Source organism: Rattus rattus, chromosome 18 (genome assembly GCF_011064425.1).
Source record: "Rattus rattus isolate New Zealand chromosome 18, Rrattus_CSIRO_v1, whole genome shotgun sequence".
Lineage (NCBI taxonomy): Eukaryota > Metazoa > Chordata > Mammalia > Rodentia > Muridae > Rattus > Rattus rattus.
Window position 1 is genome coordinate 3,841,553 of NC_046171.1, and position 24,380 is coordinate 3,865,932.

General features: G+C 47.0%; 2 protein-coding genes across 2 annotated transcripts in view; one reads left to right on the top strand and one right to left on the bottom strand.

Annotated features, from left to right (window-relative positions):
- Nucleotides 1–14,067, bottom strand: part of Zfand3 (zinc finger AN1-type containing 3) — a 191,290-nt gene extending 177,223 nt beyond the window's left edge. Inside the window, exon 1 of the mRNA XM_032888523.1 lies at nt 13,883–14,067. Within this exon, the coding sequence (XP_032744414.1) occupies nt 13,883–13,953 (71 nt within the window). The 5' untranslated portion in view covers nt 13,954–14,067. The remainder of the gene's footprint in view (nt 1–13,882) is intronic.
- LOC116887032 (60S ribosomal protein L19-like) lies at nt 5,999–6,606 on the top strand. Its single transcript, XM_032888524.1, has one exon. The coding sequence runs from the start codon at nt 6,001–6,003 to the stop codon at nt 6,589–6,591; it is 591 nt and encodes a 196-aa protein (XP_032744415.1). The 5' UTR covers nt 5,999–6,000; the 3' UTR covers nt 6,592–6,606.
- Nucleotides 14,068–24,380: the final 10,313 nt, after the last annotated feature.

A 24,380-nucleotide genomic window follows, 5' to 3' on the forward strand; every position in this document is an offset into this window, starting at 1 on the left:
CTTAACAAGTGATGGCTAAATAGGACCTGGCTCCAGACACAGCCAAAGGAGCCAATACTGACCAGAACTAGCTGATCTGAAGACTACTATCAACACAAGTTATTCAATGAGATCCAGACAATTCTGCATCTATCACCAATATTCATCTATTCATGGCTGCAAAGTCAACCCTTGTAAACGTAACTACCACAGCCAGGCAGTGTGGCAGGGGCTTGACAGATAAGAGCTCACTAAACCTCAATACAACCCTCAGATACTCGTTTACAAAGATAAATTGGCCAAGCAGCAAACCCAGCTTTGGATCAGAAACCCACAAGCACACACTGAACTACGCAGATTTTCCAAAGATGAGAGATTAACACACCCTTCGTTTCTGGGGAAGTGTGCAGGAGGGGTTTGGTTACAAGAGATTTGGTTAGAAGGGTCCCTCACTGGCCTCTTAGGTAAGTAAGAAAGACCCTTTAATACATCTTCCTCCACACCTATTCATTGGGAAACCTTTTAAAATAAAAATTAATACATCCACACAAGTTTTTTTCTAAAAACAGCAAAAGATAGGCAATATTATATTTAATTCTTCACCAGGATTTGGGGAGGGGAGAAGAGAAGGGGGAGGTCTCCATCAAGGAGGAAATTAATTGTAATACCAATAAAGACCACAAAGCTGGCTCTGGCTCTTCAGTGGCCTCAGACACAGCTCAGCGGCCATGCCAGTAAGTGGGAAGGGTAGAAAGGTGCCCTCAGCTCAGCTCAAGATCAGCCTGGGTTAACGGATCAGCACCCATCCCATCAAGGATGCCATTTCCACTAAACGTCGTCATGGAATCTACACCTCAGCTTCACACTCTGTGACTCGAGAAGACAGGCTGTTTCTTTCACCTCAACTACAACCTGTTCACGTCTGCTCCATAGCTACTGCAGACCTGACTAGAAAACATGGCCGCAAAGCGTCCTCACAGCACCTCCTTCCACGGCTCTCCATCCTCTAGCCTCCAGAACACCAGGCTCTCCTTGACCACCTTTTGTCCTCACCCTTGGAATGACCTCAGAATTTAAACAAGCATGCCCAGTGACTTCTTGGTACCACAAGTTTATAATTAAAACACAACAACACAATCCATTCTTCCTGAACCTTATTCCAACCAAAAACACAAACACAATTGTGAATTTATATTTATAAAACTATCCAGGTCAATTTAAGAGGCACTCTACACTGAGATACCAATGAGTACCTACAATGAGTAATCCCAGACACCAACGATGAGAAAGACAGTCTGAAACACACACACACACACACACACACACACCCCTCTCTCTCTAATCCCAGAACTTGATAACTGAAGCAAAAGAAACTGGAGTTCAAGGTCAGCCTAGGAAAGATGAAGAGTCTGAGACTACTAGGCACTAGACCTTGTCTCAAAAACCTAAGAATAAGCGCTGAGACACAGCTCAACAGTTAAGGACAATGGCTGCTCCTGCAGAGGACCCAGGTTCAACACCTAGCACTCATATGGCATCTAACAATGGCCTGTAACTGCAGTTTCGGGGAATATGCTGCTCTCCTCTGGCCTCCATGAACAATGCACACACGATACACACACCGGGGCAAACTCCCATACACTTACTATTTTAAAACCGTATCTGTATGTGTGTTTCCGGAGAAGAGTCAGTGAGTGAGGAACACAGCAGAGTGAGTGCTGAGACTGGCTTCGTGTAGTTGGTATCTATCACACTGTACAGTTACTTTAAGATATAGTCAGTTAAAAACCTTCATAGTGGGCTGGAGAGATGGCTCAGCGGTTAAGAGCACTGACTGCTCTTCCAGAGGTCCTGAGTTCAATTCCCAGCAACCACATGGTGGCTCACAACCATCTATAATGGGATCTGACACCCTCTTCTGGTATCTAAAGACAGCAACAGTGTACTCACACAAAATAAATCTTAAAAAAAAAAAAAAAAACCTTCATAGTTCTTTACCCTCCTTGGGTATGTAACACACACTGTAAAATTCTTGTGTCTAAATATTATTCAGCGATGAAATTCTGTCTTACAGGGTCCCAGTGTGGACCAGGCTTAGTGTTCCTCAAGGCCCTCATAAAAGTGACACAGTGTCATGCGCACAATTAGGCTGAAGTCCCTCTTACAAATCACCATGACATAGCCCACTTCAGCACCCAACAATCCCGAGCTGGATTTTCTTGTAGGCGTCTTATTAAAACTCTAATGCTAGGTCACTTCTGCCATGTGTCTTTGCTAAGATATCACATTTAATCTTTCCTCAAAAAGAGAAGCGTGTGGGTGCTGGCTCCCACCTACAAAGCTTGGGAAAGCGGAGGCAGAAGGACTGACTCAGGGCCAAGGACAGCCTGGGCTACAAACTAGTCCCATGCCATAAGCCCTGATAGATAGCCTCTCCTGTTACACCATAAGGTGCTGGGGGGAGGGGGGAATGGGGTGTAGAAAGAGGGGAAGTTTGGTTGACAACCTTAGCCTCAGCTCCTCCCTTAACCCAGGTTACAAAATCATTTCAATCCTGATCTGCCATTACTGTAGGATCAGACTATTACATCACTTCATAGCTGATTTTAAACAAATCTTAGTTAAAATTTTCCCTCTTGGCCAGGTACGGTGGCACATGCGTTTTATCCCAGCACTGTCAACACTGAGTTCCTGGCCAGCCAATACTGCAAGGCCCAACACTGTCCCAAAAATCATCATCATCCTTATCCCTCCAAGAAAATGATTGTATATACAGCTCACTGCTTTTTTTTACATATGTATTTTAAAAGTACTCGTTTCAAAATCATTTAGATAAATTTTTAATCCTCTGATTGTTTACAGTTAGGAAAGGTTAATCTGAGGGAACCAATGTTAACTGTGACTATTTGGCATTATAAAGCTATCTTAATTAAAATTTGGGGCTGGGAGATGATGGCTCAGAGGTGAAAGTTATACTGCTCTTCCACAAGCCCCAAGACTGCCGTCAGGACTGTGTCTAGTGGCTCTCAACCACTTGTAAATCTAGCTGCAGGAGACCCGAACATCAGCAGTCTCCACGGCACGGGCCCTCACATGTACATACTACCATGTGCAGACACGTGCACATACATACTGTTACTGGGCTTAACAGCACACTTTCCTTCCAGAGAACCCGTAGTTCCCATGGCTGGCAGCCATCCAGTCCAGGGGGTCCAAGGCCTTCTGAGACACTTGAAGATGTGCAAACCACTCATATAGACAAAATAAATAGCTAGTAAAAATAACAAAATAAAAAATGTAAAACTTAAACCCTTTTTCTTGAGGGCAGTGTTGAGAAAAAGAACAAAGAAGAGTAAATGAGCAAAAAGGTCATGGAAAAGCAAGCAGTGTGTGTCACTAGACCCAACGCCTAAGAACCACGGAAAAGTGAACTGTGTGTGTTAACCAGACCTAACTCCTAAGAACCATGGAAAAGTGAGCTGCGTGTATTAACTAGACCCAACGCCGGGGTTGGGGATTTAGCTCAGGGGTAGAGCGCTTGCCTAGCAAGCGCAAGGCCCTGGGTTCGGTCCCCAGCTCCGAAAAAAAGAAAAAAAAAAAAAAAAAACTAGACCCAACGCCTAAGAACCATGGAAAAGTGAGCTGTGTGTGTTAACTAGACCTAACTCAAACACACCTGCCTAAAGCCAGCAGACACAAGGAGCACATTTGGGCTGTCCTGTTTTGTTTTCATTATCTCCCACATTACATCATATCAAAGCAGCAAGTGCCACAACTGAAAATGGGGGAGGTAAGTAGGCACTTCATTCGGTTGGTCACACTGCAGCCTCAGCTTTTCCTGTATTTAGGAGAATGTTTAAGGAGGTTTTATGATCAAGGGATAATTAGTGACATCACTGACATCAACATGCTGATTACCCATGATTCATACTATGTCCGCATGAATGTGAATGTGAAAGCCCAGGTTAGGACTACTCAAGTGTAATTCCAAGGCTAAGGAAGCAGGCGTCTAGCTCACCCACCCACCCACTCACACTGCTGCTGGCAGAGCAGATGAGACCAGAGCATCAGTGATGGAGACCGTGAGATGACACTGTATGTTAAGTGACAAAGAGTGGGCACCAGGGGAGGGGAATACACACATCCTATTTTCTACTTAAGCTAACAGTATCTTTGACTAGTAAAAATAGAAATCAGGTTTCAGTGTTCTACTAGTAACCACTTCAAACACAGGTTATTGGCTGGACATGGTGGCACACACAGCTTTACAGCCAGCGCGCAGAGAAGCAGAGGCCTCTGTGAGCTTGAGGCTAGACAGCTATGAAGAAAGACCCTGCCTCAAAACATAAGTAGGGGCTGGAGAGATGGCTCGGTGGTTCCAGGGGACCTGAGTTCAATTCCCAGCAACCACAGGGTGGCTCACAACCATCTGTAATGGGATCTGATGCCCTCTTATGGTGTGTCTGAAGACAGCGACAGTGTACTCATAAACATAAATCTTTAAAACAATGTAAGCTAAAAAAAACAAAATTGTTTTATTTCAACCTGAGTATCTGCCTCGCTTCATATCAAACACATCCACAACCTATCACATCTCCCTCATACACAAGACTTCACAGAACTCACCACAGAAATGAAACACATTCTACTCCCTTTTAAAGTGCTCTAGGGAGAGGAGAGCAGAACCTACAAGTGCTGCTTCTCACATACACAGGACCTGGAGGATCAAGGGGGTCAAGGCGGCGTGAAGAGGTAAACCAGGGAAGGGCTAAGAACCACCCAAACAGCAGACCCCACGAACGATGGGGCTTAGGAGAGCACTAGCTCCCAAGTCAACCCTTAGCCGAAGGGAACCTACCGGCCACGAGAGACCCACTAAAGGGAACCTACCGGCCACGAGAGACCCCCCAAAGGCAGAAGACGTCAAGATGTCACCTTTTAAGAGGCAGCCAGCAACTGACTGTGTAGGCATTCTTCTCATTCTCCGCCTTCTATCACTTAACCTCCACTCTCCAGTGGGTCTCAAGATGGCTCTGCTCCTGTTTCTTGACTGCTCAGGTTTTAGGACTCTTGTAGGTGTCTCTACCAGTTTATTCTCTTCGGCCACACCTCCGAAGCCCCTCATCCCTCCATCTTCCTGCTCGCATCCTTCTCTCTGCTTCTTAATTATAAATGCCAGACCTCTAACCAATCTCTGAGCTCTGTAGACACTAACATTAGCCCATCTTTTCTTCCTAACTCCTCCACCTTGATTTTTTTCTGTCCAAAGTTGACCTAATACTTCCCTTACTCACCTTGCCCTCCCACTCCTAATCTTACTAACTGGAATCCATGGCTGGCTATCCTCCAGTTACTAAAGTCAGATGAGCCAGTGCTAGTAACCGGGCAGTAGATATCTGCATGGTGTTAACATCAAGTAGGCATGGGATGATTTGGGGTTCGTGTCTGGCTGCTGTGGCTCCTGCGGTGAGGAACTATTTTCTGAACTATGTATACTCAACCCTACCACACCCTCATACTGCAGGAACACTTCAAAAGATAAACACATTGTTGCTAAATAACAACAATTAATCACGTTAAGAAATGACACCAGATGTGTAAACCACAAGACAGTAACATAATAAACACAAAAGTCCAAAACAACATAGCTCCTTAAAACTAATTTCAGCCTAATAGCATCTAGTCAGAGTGAATTAAATCTCAGTCAGAGAACTCCAAAGTGAGTGTAAGTATGCGTCAAGAAAATAAATCCTACACTGAGAACACAAACAGCTGAATAAAATAAGAAGATGTAATATATGACAGAATTCAACAGAGATAGAAACATTTTATTTGGTTGTGAGCCTAGCCTTTAACGGCTGAGCCATCTCTCCAGCCCAGAAACATTTTATTAAAAAAAAAAAAAAAAAAACTAAAAAGCTGGAAATTATGAGAAAAAAAAAGTTCTGGGCAGAGTCTCACCAACAGAACAGCTCATGGAGAACAAAGAATTCCTGAGCTTAAAGAAAAGGTAGAGCAGCCATGAGTATGCTTAGGCTACAGAAGAGGCTTGCCTCCAGCGTCCTCCGCTGTGGTAAAAAGAAGGTGTGGTTGGACCCCAATGAAACCAACGAAATCGCCAATGCCAACTCCCGTCAACAGATCAGGAAGCTGATCAAAGATGGCCTGATCATCCGGAAGCCTGTGACTGTCCATTCCCGGGCTCGATGCCGGAAGAACACCTTGGCCCGACGGAAGGGCAGGCATATGGGCATAGGGAAGAGGAAGGGTACTGCCAACGCTCGGATGCCCGAGAAGGTGACCTGGATGCGAAGGATGCGGATCCTGCGCCGGCTTCTCAGGAGATACCGGGAATCTAAGAAGATTGACCGCCATATGTATCACAGCCTGTACCTGAAGGTCAAAGGGAATGTGTTCAAAAACAAGCGGATTCTCATGGAGCAGATCCACAAACTGAAGGCAGACAAGGCCCGCAAGAAGCTACTGGCTGACCAGGCTGAAGCTCGCAGGTCTAAGACCAAGGAAGCACGAAAGCGCTGGGAGGAGCGCCTCCAAGCCAAGAAGGAGGAGATCATCAAGACTCTGTCCAAGGAGGAAGAGACCAAGAAATGAAGCTTCCCTCACGTCTGTACATAGTGGCCAGGCTGTGGCCTCACATGAGCAGCCATGAAAATAAAACAAGCCTTTGTCCTTGTCAAAAAGAAAAAAAAAAAGAAAAAAAAAAGAAAAGGTAGAAAAACTGGATCAAACAAGGGCAAAGATGAAATAATGAGGTAACGCCGGGAATTCCAAGATACATGACACTCTGAAAAGGCCTAAGGCACAAGAGGAGCACACAGCTGAGACCAGTGAGAAAGCACTGGGTGTCCCACAGTGAGGAACACTCTCCCCACAGAGAACTCTGGCTCCAAGCAAACCAGGACACGCTTCTGGCCTCTAAGGGTACACAGAGCAAACATTCGCACACATGTAAATAGACATACATACATACATACATACATATATACATACATACATACATACATATAAATACAAATCCTTTAAAGGGCATAAAAAGGGTTTTTAAAGCATATAACAGAATGTTTCCCCTAGTTTGGAGAGATATGAGACATTAGGGCACTAAACAGACAAAGCCAGAAAGAAGCAGCCCTCATACTATAAACAGGAAAGATAAAGCAAAGGAAGTGCAGCGAAGGCATCCACACAAATAAGGTGACGCCATCCGAAATAACAGTGGTCAGTCAACTGACACCTGAAAGCAAGGAGGACCCGGACAGACATTCAAGTTCCGAAAGACAACAACTGCCAACCCTGACTGTATACCCAGCCACACTATTTGTAGTAACTGAAGGAAAATAAAACTTCCGATAATTACTAAGTCAGTTCTTTAAGAAAAAAAAAATTACTTGAAGAAATCTTTCAGAAAGAGAAAAATAAACTTCCATCCAGTAAAGAATAAACCACACTAGAATTAATGGATGCAGAGAGGGGAAAGCAAACAGTATGAAAATCAACAAAATGGACAGTAGTCACTGCACACTTTTCAATAATAACTCCGAGTGCTGCCGATTATGCTGGTACACAGCTTTAATCGCAACAATTGGGGGGCAGAAGCAAGGCCTGCATGGTCTAGTCAGCTGTTCTCAACCTTCTAATAGTCCTGTAACCATTTGATACAGTTCCTCACCTTGTGGTGACCTGCAACCATAAAATTATGTCCATTGCTACTTTGTAACTGTAACTTTGCTATTGTTATAAACTGTAATATAAACATCTGTGTTTCTGTTTTAGGCAACCCTTGTTAAAGGGTTGTTCAACCCCTTGGGGTCAACCCACAGGTCGAGAACCACTCACTCTCTATGTAATAGGTTCCAGGCCAAACAGGATTTAAAGAAGACCCTGTCAAAACAATACACACAAAAATAAAAGGAAGGAGGGACTATTAACAGTCCCAATTTCGGGGTTGGGGATTTAGCTCAGTGGTAGAGCACTTGCCTAGCAAGCGCAAGACCCTGGGTTCAGTCCCCAGCTCTGAAAAAAAGAAAAAAAAAAAAAAAACAGTCCCAATTTCTTTCCCAATGAAAACACACATAAACCAGGAGGGATAGTTCAATAGTTAGGAGCACTGGCTGTTCTTCCAAGGGACCGGAGTTTGATCTCCAGCACCCAAATGACAGCTCACAACCAGCTATAACTCTAATCCCTCCAAGAACACTACATGCATATGGTACACAGATATACATGCAGGGAAGACACTCGGATACAGAGAATAAGAATAGTATTTTTTTTTTTTTTTTGGTTTTTTTTTTTGGGGCTGGGGACCGAACCCCGGGCCTTGCGCTTCCTTGGGAAGCGCTCTACCACCGAGCTAAATCCCCAGCCCCAAGAATAGTATTTTTTTTTTTTTTTTTTTTTCGGAGCTGGGGACCGAACCCAGGGCCTTGCGCTTCCTAGGCAAGCGCTCTACCACTGAGCTAAATCCCCAACCCCTAAGAATAGTATTTTTTAAGAGCAGATGCCATCTATATGCTGCCTCCAAGAAACACAACTAACTAATCACAAGGCAGACACTCCCTAAGGGTGAAGAATGAAGAAAGGATATTCCACCAGACCTGGGACGGATGCAGGTGCCATCACCTTAATATCTGACACGTTGTCAAACTACCTTGTAAATAATGTTTCCACCCAGAGACTTCAGAAGCTTCTTCCTGCAGTGGGCAGCAGCTAATACAAAAATCCATAACTGGGGTTGGGGATTTAGCTCAGTGGTAGAGCGTGTTGCCTAGGAAGCTAAGGCCCTGGGTTCGGGTCCCCAGCTCAAAAAAAAAAAGAACAAAAAAAAAACAAAAAAAAAAAACTCATAACTAATCAAAGTAGTAAGAATGACTGTTGAGCACTCAGTCATAAATGGGACAGCCGTACCAACACACACACACACACACACACACACACACCCCACAGGCACGCACACACCACGGGCACGCTCAGGGGAACATGACAGAAGGGCACAGACAGAAAGACTGTAAATGCTGGAGGGTAGGGAGGGGTCCTGTGAAATTCCATGCCGTGGCCACTTGCACTCAAGAACTCGCCACAGCTATGGATAAATGCACGAGACCCATACAAGTGGAAACCAACAGGACAATCGACATTCCAGTAGGCAGCAAAAAGAGAGGGAGAGGACACTGTAGTAAGAGGGTCTAGAAGAAGGGAGGGTGATGTATGATGAAAATACACTGTACATATATATGAAACTATCAAAGAAAAAATAAGGTACCCTTCTAAAACTGTAGCCACGTTTCATGGGAGTTGACCCTCTCCTTCCATCGTCTGGGTGTCAGGAATTGAACTTAAACACCAAGTGCCTCATACACTAAGTATCTCATCAACCTGAGCTTCTTGTTGTATAACCCTCAAAACAATCAATAGTTTACCTAGTTAAGCCTTGAATTGTTCTATAAATTATCCTATCAATATCAGACCTAACTTTCATGGCCACTCCCCTGCATTGTTGATCTGAATAAATAATACCTCTCATAATAATCCCACAATATTTCACTGTGACAGAGACTATTCCAATTATGAAAACAGAATGTCAATAGCAGCAACTAGATCTTTATACTAAGAATAAAATTAGGGGAGAAAAATACCCTCACTACCCTGCTGTCTCCGAATATACAGGGTATTCTTGTTTTGTGTGTACATGTGAGAGAGGCAGAGAGAGAAGTCTGACTGGCCTTTAACTCACTATGTAGACCAGGCTGGCCTTGAACTCACAAAGCTGTCTACCTATCTTGCCTCCCAAGTGCTGGGATTAAAGGCATGTGCCAGAACATCAAAATGTTCAGCGGCTTTCTAAAATATTTATGAAAAGACTGTGTGTAAGTTTTAAGTGTACGAGCAATTTTAAATACATTAAATTAACACTGCTTGTATCTAGGCAGTGTCAAAGTACTTTCAAGCTAAGCGCAGAGGTAAATACCTAGAATCATAGCACACAGGGAGTGAAGGCCACCTAGACCAGTCTGAGCTACAGTGGGTTCAAAGTTAGCCTGCGCTATATAGTAAAACCCTGTCTCAAAAGGAAAGGAGGAGGAAGAGGGGAAGGAGAAAAAGAGGAAAGTGTATTCATATGAAAAAAATCTACTGACAATTTTATTTCAAATATGGCAATTATCAGTAAGTGCTTTTTTTTTTTTTTTTTCCTGACTTCAGAATGTCTAAAATGAACCAAGACAGTGTTCTATTTCACTAAAACTTTGAAGTCCAAGTTACATGGAACAGACTGTTTTAATCCTAGAAGGTACAGTCTCTACTACATCAAGAACTTCCAAGTTCTATAAACAGAGCAGTCTTCAACGATCTCCAAGGTAGCAGATTCCCCAGTAAGGAGACAGTCTCTATAAATCACCAATTATCCAATCCAGTGACACAACACAAACCACGGAGACAGAGCTGGAAACTGCGTCTGAACTGTATGCACCTCTTGGCATTCTCCTTTCTATTGTGCGCCCACAAGAAAGAGCTCAAAGGTCTCGACTGCCAGGTCTGCGACTGCTGTCCTGACTGGACCATGCTGAGCAGCAAAGACTAAATAAAGCCTGAGTCACTGGAGAGAGCAGCGATTCTGAAGGAACTCCCTTCACTCTCACAACGCCAGAGTAATTCTGTCCAGAGGCTCCTCTGCAAATGCCTGGGTGTGGGCCCTGGCTAGCTCGTTTTAAAGACCTGAAGCTTCCAGAGTGCTGTGTTGCACAAACTTTGTTTTTTATGAAGGGAAAAGACAAGGAATATCTTAGATTCCTTGATGACTTTCAGTCCATCCACATCTGTATTCTTCCCAGCCATGACACGTTCATGCCACCGCCCTGGCGAGCCCCGATTACTACTTCTGACAGGTGCTCTGTATCTCCGGATCTGCCAGGACTCCATGAACTCCATAAACATACACCACATTCATCCAAACGCACAATCACACCCACACGCCTAGCCGCTCTCAAGATCAACCAATAACCTTCCATATCAAAGGTCATCCTGTCTGCAGCCTCGGCCTTCTTTATTTTATTAACTCCCCACGTACTCGGGATGAAGGTCCAAAGGCCTCAGCACTGCCCACGCAGCCACAGTCTCCACTTTCTCCCTCCTCAGCCTCATTCCCCAGCTGATTCCTCTCCACAATCTACCCATGGCCACCATGTTCCTCGCCTTCTCCCTCACTTCCCAGCCTCCATCCACGCCATTCATTCCCTCTGCCTGAAACACTCCTACCCTCTACCATTTACCCTTCTTACAGTCCCTGCTGAAGAATTACTTTCTCCTGGATACCCTCATCCACCTCCACCTTACTAGGACAGTTGCTTCTCATAGCACCCAGGGCAATCTATTCAACTCATCTACTCTGCCTCATACTTCTGAGGATGTGCCAAGACTCTCACCCACCATTATTCACTATTCAGAGGCACTCAAGTATCTGTGTGGAATATATTCTAAGTTTCCCTGATAAACATGGTATAATTAGGGCCCGTGCAACACAAGAAAATGATTAAAATCAGCTATGACATAACAAAGACAATAATTTGGTTATTCTTTGGCATGAAATGCAAACTCCACACGTGTCTACAATCACCCTTAGGAAAGGTTTAAAAGGGTGTGTTAAAACGTGTTCCCAGGTAATTACTACCTGTGTGCTCACTACGTCTGTTAGGCAAACCAAGGCTCATTAAGGTGGACAGACTCAAAGAGCAATGAGGGAACCCTTGGTACTGTAGGTCAAGACTTCTGCAGTCTGCTCCCACCAAAGTCTCTTAGCCTGACTCAGAATCTGCTGGCTGGAGGCAAGGAGCCGTTGCATCCACGTCACTAGCTTCTAAGCCTTCATGAAGTCAGGATTCCCTTCACTTCGCTCTATTCACTAATGGTCCCAAGGACATAAGAGCAGGTTGCCAGGAAGCAGACCTCTCTACACTCTGGGCCACCACTGAAGCTGTCCTTGGAAGCTACTTTCTACAGGCCCCATGTCCCGGAGTAAGTTACAACCTAGGGCTTGTGACACTACATTTTTCCAAAGTGATGTCATAATTGTGATGGCACTAGGCACTCTGGAGCACTCTCCCACCACGCCCTGCACTCCCTACAAGAAGGAGCAAGTTAACCATCCTGACTACCTCATTCCCCCATCCAGTAATGGCTAGTCCTGTAAGATCCCTATGAGTCGTACTGTCCACCCAAACACTTCAGCACTTCACAGACAACCCAACTAAGGTCTAACAACTCTACCTGTGAAGTCTTTGGACCGGGTTAACGTTGGTGTCTGATTTTTTTTTTTTCAACATTTTCCACAATAAAGTTCAAAACAAACTTTTTCAATGCTTTAAATCAAATTAAAACGAGAAGGAGACTCTACAGCTAAAATACCGCTTCATCTTTGGAATTTTTGCTAATGCAACTTGTCCCTAACTCCTCTCCTTCCACTCAGAGTTTCTTTGGAAAGGGTACACACTTCAAAACCTCTGAACTGACCCTGAACTGAAAGCCTTCCCCAGAGATCTGCATTAAAATGCACTTCCTACTCTTCTTCACTCTTAGACATGTCTTTAATTCCTACATCAACCATTCCTGGAGTAGAACAGCCAACTTCCCGTGACTTCACAGAAATGCCAAATTTCCTTCACCCCAGCACAATCTCTAAATAAGAGAGAAAGCCTGAATCACAGAAGCTGCCTTAACTCTCCAGCTTCCTTACACAGAGCTAGTCATGAGGTATGACCACAGCTTGTTAGGTGACGACCTAGAAAACCCAAAGTGTTCCAAGGACAACTTAAACTAGAACTGCTGGTTGGAGTGGAGGTCCCATCTATTATCTATCTGGTCCCTCTCCCCCACCCCACTCACCCTAATATGGCATGGGATGCTACACTGTGTTGTGAACATTTTTTTAAAAAAAAAAAAAATTTTTTTAAATAGGGAAAGAATTTGAGACTCAAAGAGGAAACCAGCTCTCCCGTCCCACAAGCCAGACTGGCTTGAGGTCCTGTTGGGAAGTTTCTGTTTTCAGTTCTGTTTAGGTGGATGGGGGTGTCTGTTTGTTTTGGGGGTTTCGTTGTTGTTTTGTTTGTTGTTGCTGGAGGTTGTGATGGTGGTGGTGGTGGTTGTGATGGTGGTAATGGTGGTGGTGGTGGTGGTGGAGGAGGGGTGGGTTGGTTTTTTTTTTGTTTGTTTGGTTAGTTTTTTTTTTTTTTTTTTGAACAGGGAAATTTTTAGAGACTCCCTGATACTATTCATTTTAGATGAAAGTGAGACCCCTCAACAATCCTTTTAACTTTACTCTCCGAGCCCGAATTCTGGACTGTGGGGTTTGTTCACACGTAGGACGTGTGAACAGCTTCCTAAAAGCAAATGGGGACTGCGATATAATTTAGGAAGTGATGATGCAAATCTCCCGGGGAGCAGCAGGGAGGAGGGGAGGTGAAAAAGTCAGAGGAAATACCCTCCTGATGGCTGGGCACCAACTCATTCCAAGATGAGGGGGAGGCGGACTGACCTCCACAGGCCAAGGGAAAAGGGGCAGCCCTGCCCCACTGAGAAGTGCCAGCGCCGCCACCTCGTCCCTCTCGCTCACCCATGGCCCCTCACCCTAAGCCGGCCTCAGGGCCAGCGAGTCCCACAGAGGACAGCTCGGCCCGGGCGGTCCTCCTCCTCCTCTTCCTCTTATCCCTCCTATTCCTCCTCCTCCCCCCCACCCTCAGCGTCCCCTACCCGCAGCCCTCCTCAGGCCGAGGCCGCGGTCACCGCCCGCTCCCCCGAGGCCCGGCTTCCGCGGCCCAGCTTCCCGGGGCTCCGGCCTCCCTCGGGTCCCCACCACCACCCCCGAGGCCCGCGCCCGCGACCCTGCCCCCACACTTACCCCCAGAAGCCGCAGGGACAGCGAGGCGGCAGGCTGGGCGCTTTGCTGCGCTCGCTCCCGGCGTCTCCCATGGTGCTCGGCGGCGGCGGCGGAGCTCGGAGGCGACGGCGGCGGCGGCGGCGGCGGCTGGGCCTGGGCCCCCCTCGGAGGAAGCGGAGGCGGCGGCGGCAGCGGCGGGGGCGCGGGGCGGGGGGGGGGGAGGGAGCGGGCGCGCAGGCGGGCGCGAGTCCGGGGCTCCGAGCCGGGATTCCAGGCGGGTCAGCTGGAGGCGGGCGGCACCACTCGGCCTGAGGAGAGGGGGGGGCCGCGGCGAGGAGAGGGAGGGGAGCTGCGGAGGAGGGGCTGGGCCGTGCGAGCGGGGGAGACCCGGCGCCCTTGGCGGCTCTCTCCGCCGCCCCCCAGCCACAGCGCTGTCCCTTACGGCGGCGCTGGCGGGTTCGGGACTGGGTGGGGAGGAACCCAGAGCCCCCGCGGGCCGTGGAGTCGCAGCGGCCGGCTGTGACGCCCCGGGGCCCCCGCTCGCTCCGTAATCCCCTCCCCCCCGCCCCGTAGACGGCGCTGACCGGACAATGGCCGCTCCGCCCCCTCCCCTCAGCGGACACCCCTCCTGAGGCGGCGCGATGGTCTCGCCCGGGGGAGCCGCCGCCGCCGCCGCCGCCGCCGGAGTCCGGCGGATCAGCTGGGTTCGGGGCGTGCCACTTTGTTCAGCGCCTCCGAGGCTGGGCGGTGCGTGCTCGGCCGAGTTCCTCGTGCGAGCCGCCTCTCAGGCCTCCATTCTTCCTAGAACTTTTACGAGAGCTGGCTTGTGCTCCAGGCTGAGGAAGGGGAGAGCAAGGTTTGAGGGAAGCGTTGCCTCCTCACCCCCCGAGTAAAACAAATGGTACGCCCCAAGCAGGCCGGGGACCGGATTAGTTGTTTAGGGTTGAGTTGGGTCGGTCCCAGAGCGGCGGCGCATGCGCCTGGAGACCTTGTCATCCATCCAGAGGTGGGTGGAGCGTTCCCAAACCCGGAAGTCGTGTGGGTGTCCAGTGTCCACCGCTGGCCGCCTGGGTCTTCAAGGCCACTGCTCGCGCTCCTGATCCATGCTGCCGCGAAGCGTTTCTCCCCAAACTGCCAGCCGTCGGAGAATCTCACGTCCCATTTCCCCCACTCCCAACCCACTCTGACAGTTCCACCCGGAAAAGTGGCCTCCCTCCTGACAACTGAGTTTCTGGAACATGTGTGTATGCTACGTCTCTCCATAGCAAGTCGTGGGGTAGAGGAACGTGCCCAAGTGTTTCACCCCGCTGATGTCGTCCAGTCTTAGAGGCCCAGGTCCACTTCTCCCTGGGGCGAATATGGTTGGTTGGGGGAAGAGATTTGGGGTTGGGGATTTAGCTCAGTGGTATAGCGCTTGCCTAGAAAGCGCAAGGCCCTAGTAGGGTTCGGTCCCCAGCTCCGAATAAAAGAAAGAAAAAAAAAGAGATTTGACTTGATCCTTGATGGATATTAATAAGGGACCAAACTTGAACCTTTGAAAGAATCCTTTAATATTCCTTACCACGGTCCTGAATTCTTTCTCTTCCCCAGTCAGTGGTGACCAGAATAACCCGCTATTGATCACTAATTTGAACACGAAAGAAAAGTCCACCAGAACTCCTGGAGAAATGACCTGGTCCTAAGGGGTTTGGAGCCAACTTAAAAGTCCAGAATTCCCAGGAAAGGCTACCATGTATCCTCTCAACTCCAAGGGAATCCAGCCCCAGAGAATATTACTCAGGTTAACTTTATTATCGAATAGTACTTTTTCTTTCCTTTGTATCAGTTTAGTCGTTCTCTGAATTTGTTAACGCTGACATCCATTCTCTTGGCCTCTAATCATCTAAAGCCAGGAATTACATTGAGTTTTATAATCCTTGCAACGGTGCAACTGAGTGAAGACAGTGATCACAAAAATTAAGACATTTAACACCACGGGGTTTAATTCTGATTTTGTGAACTTTTACATGCCTTCAATAGAACTGCTTCTGTCAGAGTGCATAGGAGCTGGGTGGGCGTGATGGTGCGTGCCTTTAGTCACAGCCCTCCGGAGGCAGAGGCTGGCAGATTTTTGTGAATTCGAGGACAACATGGTCTACATCATGAGTTCCAGAACAGCCAAGACTCCATACCATGACTGGAAAAAAAAAAATGAATAAACATATACGGCATTCCTCATTCTCATGTTACCCTTAAATTTTCACTTAGACTGGCATGCACTTGCCACATAATGAGAGACAAGACAGCCTTTGAATCTAAGTGAGGTGAAGTCCCCCCCCCACTCACATCTCTCCGTATTGGCGTCTTGATGATTGTCTTTTCCATGTAGAAGAGAAAACCCAAAGGAAAGTTGGATGTAAACATACGTAATCGTCACCCAGCAAACCGCTTGCCTGCCTGTCTGCCACTAATTCAGCAAGCATTCCTTCAGTCCCCAGGATGTCCCATCCCTCTGGAGACAAGAATGAATCATAAAATGAAGCTTACCAGCAGGTCCAAGCCCCCAGTATGCAGGAAGTTAGAGCATTAGCCTTCCGTCTTCCTCCAAGACTCCACTCACCACTCCTCATCATGTCCCCTACGAGTCAGCTGCTTGTCTGTCGCTCTTTCTTAAATGTGCCTTGCTTGCCCGCATATCATTCCCCTGACCCTCCCACTGGCCCAGCATGTTCCTACTGTGTCAGCAACATGTTTCAGTGCTCTCCACCTCTGCCACAAGAGAGTTGGGTCCTTCTTCCTGTTCCCATTATAAGACAATTCCAGCGATTCTCTATGTTTATCTCTTCTCACACAGCTGTCTTCAAAGGTCTAACATTAGAGCAAGGTGAGCCCATATCTATTGAGTGGAAAACTAATTTGACAAAAATCCAGTCCTTGCCAAGAGCCTTGTCTTTGCAAGTATCAAAATCACACACATTTCTTCATGTGAAATCGACCTCCCTTCCATCTTCCTCCCCTCCTCTTTCTGTGTGTGTGTGTGTGTGTGTGTGTGTGTGTGTGTGTTGAATGTGTGTACAGGGTGTGTGTCTGTGTGTGTGTGTGTGGTGAGTGTCCTTGTATGTGTGTCTATATGGTGTGTTTATCTCTGTGTGTGTCTGTATGCAGTATATATGTGTGTGTGTATAGTGTGTGTATCTGTGTGTGTGTGTCTGGTATGTGTATGTGTGTGTGTATCTGTATGTGTATCTGTATGCAGTGTATATGTATGTGTGTGGTGTGTATATGTGTGTGCAGTGTGTGTCTGTATGGTGTGAATATCTGTGTGCAGTGTCTGATGTGTGTGTGTGCACGGCAGGTATCTGTGTATGTGTCTGTATGGTGTGTGTATCTGTGTGTGCAGTGTGTGTGTGTATGTGTGTGGTAGGTGTCTTTGTATGTGTGTGTATATGGTGTATGTTTGTGTGTGTCTGGTATGTCTGTATATGTGTCTGTCTGCTGTGTGTATCTGTGTGTATATGCAGTGTGTGTGGTGTGTATGTATGGTGTGTGTGTGTCTGTGTGTGTGTGTGTGGTACATGTCTTTGTGTGTGTGTCGGTATGGTGTGGGGGGCTGTCTATGTGGTTTGTGTGTGAGTGTGTATGTGTGTGTGGTAGGTGTCTTTGTGTGTGTATGTGTGGGTGTGGTAGGTGTCTGTGTGTGTGTCTGTATGGTGTGGTGTCTTTGTGGTTTGTGTCTGAGTGTGTGCCTGTGTATGTATCTTTGTGGTTTGTGTGTGTGTGTGTGTGTGTGTGTGTGTAGTAGGTGTCTTTGTGTGTGGTGTGTGTGTGTGTGTGTGTGGTAGGTGTCTGTGTGTGTGTCTGTATGGTGTGGTGTCTTTGTGGTTTGTGTCTGAGTGTGTGCTTGTGTGTGTATCTTTGTAGTTTGTGTGTGTGTGAGTGTGTATGTGTGTGTAGTAGGTGTCTTTGTGTGGTGTGTGTGTGTGTGTGTGTGTGTCTGTATAGTGGGGTGTCTTTGTGGTTTGTGTGTGAGTGTGTGTCTATGTGTGTGTATTTTTGTAGTTTGTGTGCAATTGTGGGTGTGGGTGTGGGTGTGTCTGTGTGTTCAGCTGGTAAAGGTGCATGCCAACAAAACTGAGACCTGAGCTCAATGCCAGGATCTACATGGTGAAAGGAGAAAAACAACTCCCGGAAATTGTTCCCTGCCCTCCACATGCAGCTATGGCACAGGTGCGTCCATTCATATACACATGCGCACAAAATAAACGTAGCAAAGAAAAAAGCCCAAAATACAAAAAAAAAAAAATTTTTTTCAAGATCTTGCAAAGCAACTGGGCATGCATAGTAGCACACAGCTCTAATTCCGGCACTCAGGAGGCTGCAGTAAGAGGATCACAAATTCAAAGCCAGCCTGGGCCACACAGCAAAACACTGTCAAAAATCCGAAAATACTAATTACAATGTCACAATGGGCCAATCTCACACAAGAACATTAAATATCAACAGGAAGCCATGTGGCTAGTCTCTCGAATCCTTTCTCTCTGGTCACAAGGACTTTCATCTCTGCTTCTACAAAACTGCTTCATTCTCCTTGGACCTGCTTCTCTGAGAACACACGCCGAGCTTACTGATCCTCATGTCAAGAGCAAGCTAAGAATCATTAATATTGCTGGACTCTAGCTGTGCAGTCTTGGCGCACGCCAGCTTTCAGAAAGCAGGGGCAGGCAGCTCTCTGAGTTCGAGGCCAGCCCGGTCTACAGAGCTAGTTCTAGAACACCCCAAGGCTGCACAAGAAAAAAAAGTGTATGTCTGTGTGTATTCCAGTTTCCAAGGGAAAGCAACTAGTCAGCCTATTATATCAAGTTGTCAGACCTTGGTCTTAACCTCTGCCAATATAACTGTGCAGTCAGGATTCTCGTTATACAAGTGTGACTGCCAAGGACCCATCCTGGGAGCTGTGGTTCTCAAGAGGATCAGTTGAGCCAGTCTCAAGGCTCATGCCTTTAATCCCAGCACTTTGGAAGTAGGTGCAGGAGAAGCTCTGTGAGTTTAAGGCCAGCCTGGTTAGTACGGGAAGTCTCAACCCAGCCAGGGCTACAGAGTGAGACCCTGTCTACAATTAGAAAAAAAAAAAATCATTGCAGGGCTGGAGAGATCACTCAGCGGTTAAGAGCACTGGCCGTTCTTCCACAGGACCCTGGTTCAATTCCATGGCAGCTCATGGACTCTGGTACCCTCACACTGACAAACATATGTAAAGCAGCAATGCACATAAAAAATGTTTTTTTTAAAGCTGTATAAAAAAATATATCACAAAAAGAAAAAGATCAGTCGTCTGCTTGGGGGAGGTTCCAAAAGGTGTCCAGAACACAGCACCAAGAAGCAAACTGCAGCGTGATGCTCGAAAGCGTCAAAGACAATGAGGATCAAGACTTTTCCAAGAACGAGCTCCAATTTAAACCACCCCAGGCCTTCGTCTCTCCAAGAAAGCATCACTGACACGCCCTCGTGTTACATAATCCTACGCACCATTCATTGCCCTGTAATACTTGTCACAGTTCACAAGAACACATCCATGACTCTGCTCTACAAACACCGTGGTCATCTTGCCCATATGATTTTACCTGAGGCCAAAGGTTCATTTAGTTTTACATCCGGTCATATCTGTGGAGGGAAGGGCACTTGCTGGCTCGACGGACCATCTGAGTTCAGTCCCTGGGCCCCACTTGTTAAAAGGAAGAGAACTGATTCCTGTAAGCTACCTCTGACAACCACAAGGATGATGTGCTGTGTACACACACACACACACACACACACACACACAGAAACACACATGGAGAGGGGGGGAGGGGAAGGAGGAGGGAGAGGGAGAGAAACATTACAAAACATTTCTCAGGGCTGGAAAGATGACTCAGCAGTTAAGAGCACTGACTTGGAGGGGGGTGGGGATTTCGCTGAGTGGTAGAGCACTTGCCTAGCAAGCACAAGGCCCTGGGTTCAGGTTTCAGCTCTGGGAAAAAAAAAAGCACTGACTGCTCTTCCAGAGGTCCTGAGTTCAATTCCCAGCAACCACATGGTGGCTCACAACCATCGTCATGTGATCCGATGCCCTCTTCTGGTGTGTGTGAAGACAGCTACGGTGTACTCATACATAAAATAAATAATATTCTTAAAAAAAATTTTGTTCAAATGAGTAGTTGAGTAAAATTTAAAAAGCGCAATAGTTTGTTAATTTGTTTGAGAGCCTCACTAGGCCTATACACAACTATAATTCCAGCTACTCTGGAAACTGAGCAGGATCATAAACACAAAAGACAGCCTGAGCTAAAAGTGAGTCAAGACCTGGCTAGGCTATTTAGTGAGACCTTGGCTCAAAATAACTGAAAGGGGGGAAGGGGGCCTGAAGAGATGGCTCAGCAGTTAAAAAACGCTCTTGTAGAGAACCCAGACCCAGTTTCTAGTACCCACAACCACCTGTAACTCCAGCTTCAAGTATCTGATGCCTTCTTCTAGTTTCCTGCACACCTGCATTCATGTATACAAATACACACACACACACACACACACACACACACACACATTTAGATTTGGGGTTTGTTTTTTTTTGGTTTTTGTTTTTGTTTTTGTTTTTTTGTTTTGTTTTGTTTTGTTTGACTCTGACTATCTTGGAACTTGATCTGTAGACCAGGTTAGCCTCGAACTCACAGAACTCTGCTCCCTCATCCCCTATTCCCCCACCCCCATCTCGAATCACTGGGATTAAAGGTGTATGCTACCACTGCCAGGCTAGTCTGGGTCCCCCCCCAAAAAAAAAAGTAAAAAAGGGAAGGGAGGTTGTGTCTCGGTAATAGATCACCTGCCTAGCCTGCTCCAGTGAGGGCCTAGAGCTGTGTATGCTCGACCAGTGAGGGACTAGGGCTGTGTAGGCTCGACCAGTGAGGGACTAGGGCTGTGTAGGCTCGACCAGTGAGGGACTAGGGCTGTGTATGCTCGACCAGTGAGGGACTAGGGCTGTGTATGCTCGACCAGTGAGGGACTAGAGCTGTGTATGCTCGACCAGTGAGGGACTAAAGCTGTGTATGCTCGACCAGTGAGGGACTAGGGCTGTGTATGCTCGACCAGTGAGGGACTAGAGCTGTGTATGCTCGACCAGTGAGGGACTAAAGCTGTGTATGCTCGACCAGTGAGGGACTAGAGCTGTGTACGCTCGACCGTATTGCTCAAGACCTTGTTTAGGTTCAGTCTCTAGAACTGCAAAATACATCAACCAAAAACCAAGACCCGTACACAGATTGTTCGACAAAGGTCTGACTCAATCACATTTGACCCTTTCCCTAGAAGATGGCGGCAAGTGCGAGTTTAGGGGTATGGGGGGGGGCACACTGGAGTTGGATGAAATAAGATATTCCTAGCCAGCCTAACTCTTCAAACTTGGTTCCCTCCGTCTCGATCTGAAGAGCCCCGATCCATTTCCCACCCAGCGCCCACTTAACTGGATGGAAGCTCAGAGAGGCCAATAACATCTCAGGGTATCATCAAGTTAGGGGCCAAAGTGTGAGATAACCGGAAGAAGTGCTTCTGTCATCGTTGTCTTGACTGTTTCCTCCTTTGCGCTGCATTCTACATGAGCCGGGATGTGGCTCTTGGGAGTGCTTCGCCTTCACGTTGGCCCAAAAGGAGCCATCAGATAATCTCAGTGGAAGGGAAGAGTAACATTGCCACATCAGCCAGGGCTCCTGACGCAGCGGCTGAGGTTTTCCTGGAACAGCCACAAAGATACAAGAAACCTTACTTAACCCTTTGAAAAGCAACCGCCAAGGGGCTTTAGGGGCCCGAGAGAAAGCGATGATCCGCTGGTTCTAATCCTAACCCCAAAACCAGGCTTATAAAGCCTCTCACCACTGCCATTCATTATAACCTGGTATTAGCCCCAGTGTCCAAACCCTGGCTTGGATCTTAATCCTAATCCTCATGTTATCTGCCAAACGGAATCCCGGATTTCAGACACCGTCCTCCCCTCCCCCCTGCACGGCCACCCTGATTCCGGGAGTTTAAGAGACGCCATGCCTTACCACTGATTGAGTACTCCCAGTTCCTCTTTCCTGTAGCCCCGACTCACAGGACCAGGGAACCTCAAAATATCCTAGATCTTTGAGGCGATGAGGAGCGAGTTTTGGTCACCAGTGAAAGGCCTTGACTTATCAGGAAAGAGGACACGGGGCATCTCCCTCCTGGGGCAAGACCCAGCAACCATAAGTCCGGTGCACTATTTCAGGGGCTGCAGAGCTCTTCAAGTCCAGGAAAGACGTTACCCAAGTCCCCATGGGGTACAGATTTCCGGGGGAAGCAAATACACAAAGATGTCATGAAACACTTTTTTTTCAGATACATCTGAGAACGCGGTGGGTTCTGCTCTCTCCCTTGAGTTTGGTTTCCTTGGTTGGGGTTGATTTTTTTTTTTAACCTACTGAACAAAACGCTGTGTTAGATTCCCCCGAGCTCTCAAGCTTTCTGATGCCCAGTTGGTTCTCTGAATCCCTTTCAGTCCAGTTGGCGTGGATAAACTCTCGGAACCAAGGGAGGAGAAGGGCAGCCAACTCCAGCCCTTCTCGGGGAAACTAAAAATAAATGAACTAAAATGAAAACTTGGATGGGAAAGAAGTGGGGAGGGCAGGAGGGACTGCCATTTCACATTCTGTGCTCCGTATGGTGGTGACATCATCACTGAGCTCCCCGTTGCTCACACCCAGTCGCGGTGTGAAGTTTGATTTTTTTTTTTTTTACTGACTTTTCTATCTCTTGACAAGAACAGAAATAATCACTTCTCTCAGAAATTCTTGACCTTTGTAGAAAGAAAAGGCTTCCCTAAACACTGCCTCCATCCCCCTAAGATACCCTGTGCTAACAGCCTGGTGTATAGCCTTCAGGCTAGGTAGTCTGTATGTAAATTAGATCACTCGGGACATAGTGTGTCCTCAAATGATGTCATGATGTCTTCCAGATCTCTGTGCATAGATTTACAGATAGTCTTTTTTTTTTTTTAAATGGCTTTTCAAGACAGAGTTTCTCTATGTAGCCTTGGATGTCCTGGAACTCACTCTGTAGACCAGGCTGGCTTTGAACTCAGAAATCCAGGTGCCTCTGCCTCCTGAGTGCTGTGGTTAATGGCCTGTGCCACCACCTCCGGCTAGTCTTTTCATTTCTAATTATGTGTACATATGAGGGTATATGTGCACGAGTGCAGGTGTCCTGGCAGACTAGAGGGAGGTGATGTCCCTGAAGCTGGTGTTAAAGGCAGTTGTGAGCTGCCCATCGTGGGTGCTGCCAACTGAACCCGGGTCCTCTGTAAGAGCAGCGCATGCCTTTGACCCTTGAACCATCTTCCCAGTCCTACGCTATATTCTTAAGGCTAAAGGCATTAATGCTGGTGCTGCAGAGATTCAAGGATGATTGGGGGTGACAGGATGAGAAGGAGGAAGGGGTACAAGGAGGAGAGACTAAAAAGCCTCAAGACCTATCATATGAAGGCCTGCGACCAGCATAATCCATGGTGTAAAATTGCAATCTGGGTCTGAAGGCGACCAAGAGAACCAGGTTCATTTCTCCATTTTGTTCCATTTAGGCCTTTAATGGATTAGAGGATGCCTGATCACCCCGGGGAGGGTAATTTGCTTCATTTAGTGTCTTTGTTTCAGAATATTTAGGCTACTCTAACAAAATACCACAGACCAGATAGCTTATAAACAATAGAAATTTATTCCTCACAGGTCTCCTGCCATGAGTATGTGTGCGTACATTTGTGTATACGTGTGTTCATCTGTGTATACATGTGTGTATGTGTGTCGAGTGCATGTGTGTATACATGTGTGCATGTGCATATACATGTGTGTGCATATATGCATAATGTGTGTATGTGTAAGTGTGAATACGTGTGTATACATGTGGGTGCATGCACATGTTCATGTGTGTGCATGTGTGCATGTGTATATGTGTGTGCATGTGTATACATGTGTGTATGTGCAAGTGTGTATACATGTGTATGCATGTGTGTGCGTGCATGTGTATGTGTGCATGCTGCATATCAAGTGTCATCTTCAACTGCTCTGCACCTTATGTTTTGAGACGGGAGCTCTCACTGAACCTGGAACACACCCATTTAGCCCTGGCCAATGAACTCCCAGATCCTCCTGTCTCTGCTTCCCCAATGCTGGGATTCCAGGCATGTGTGTGTATTGTGCCAGGTATTTTACACGGGTGCTGGGGATCTGAACTCAGGTCTTCATGCTTGCACGGTGAGCACTTTACCCATTGAGCCACCTTCCCAGCTCCTATTCCTCACAGCTCTAAAGACAAAAAGCATGCCGCCGGCATATTTAATATGACAAGGACTCACTGTGGTTCGAGGACGGAGGTGGCTTGTTATGTAACCCAATCATGGTATTCTTCCATGTGTAGCCCAGGATGGTTTCTAACACTCACAGTGTTGTTCCTTCCTCTCAGCTTCCTGCCTGCTGGAATCATAGGCTTGTGCCCACAAACCTAG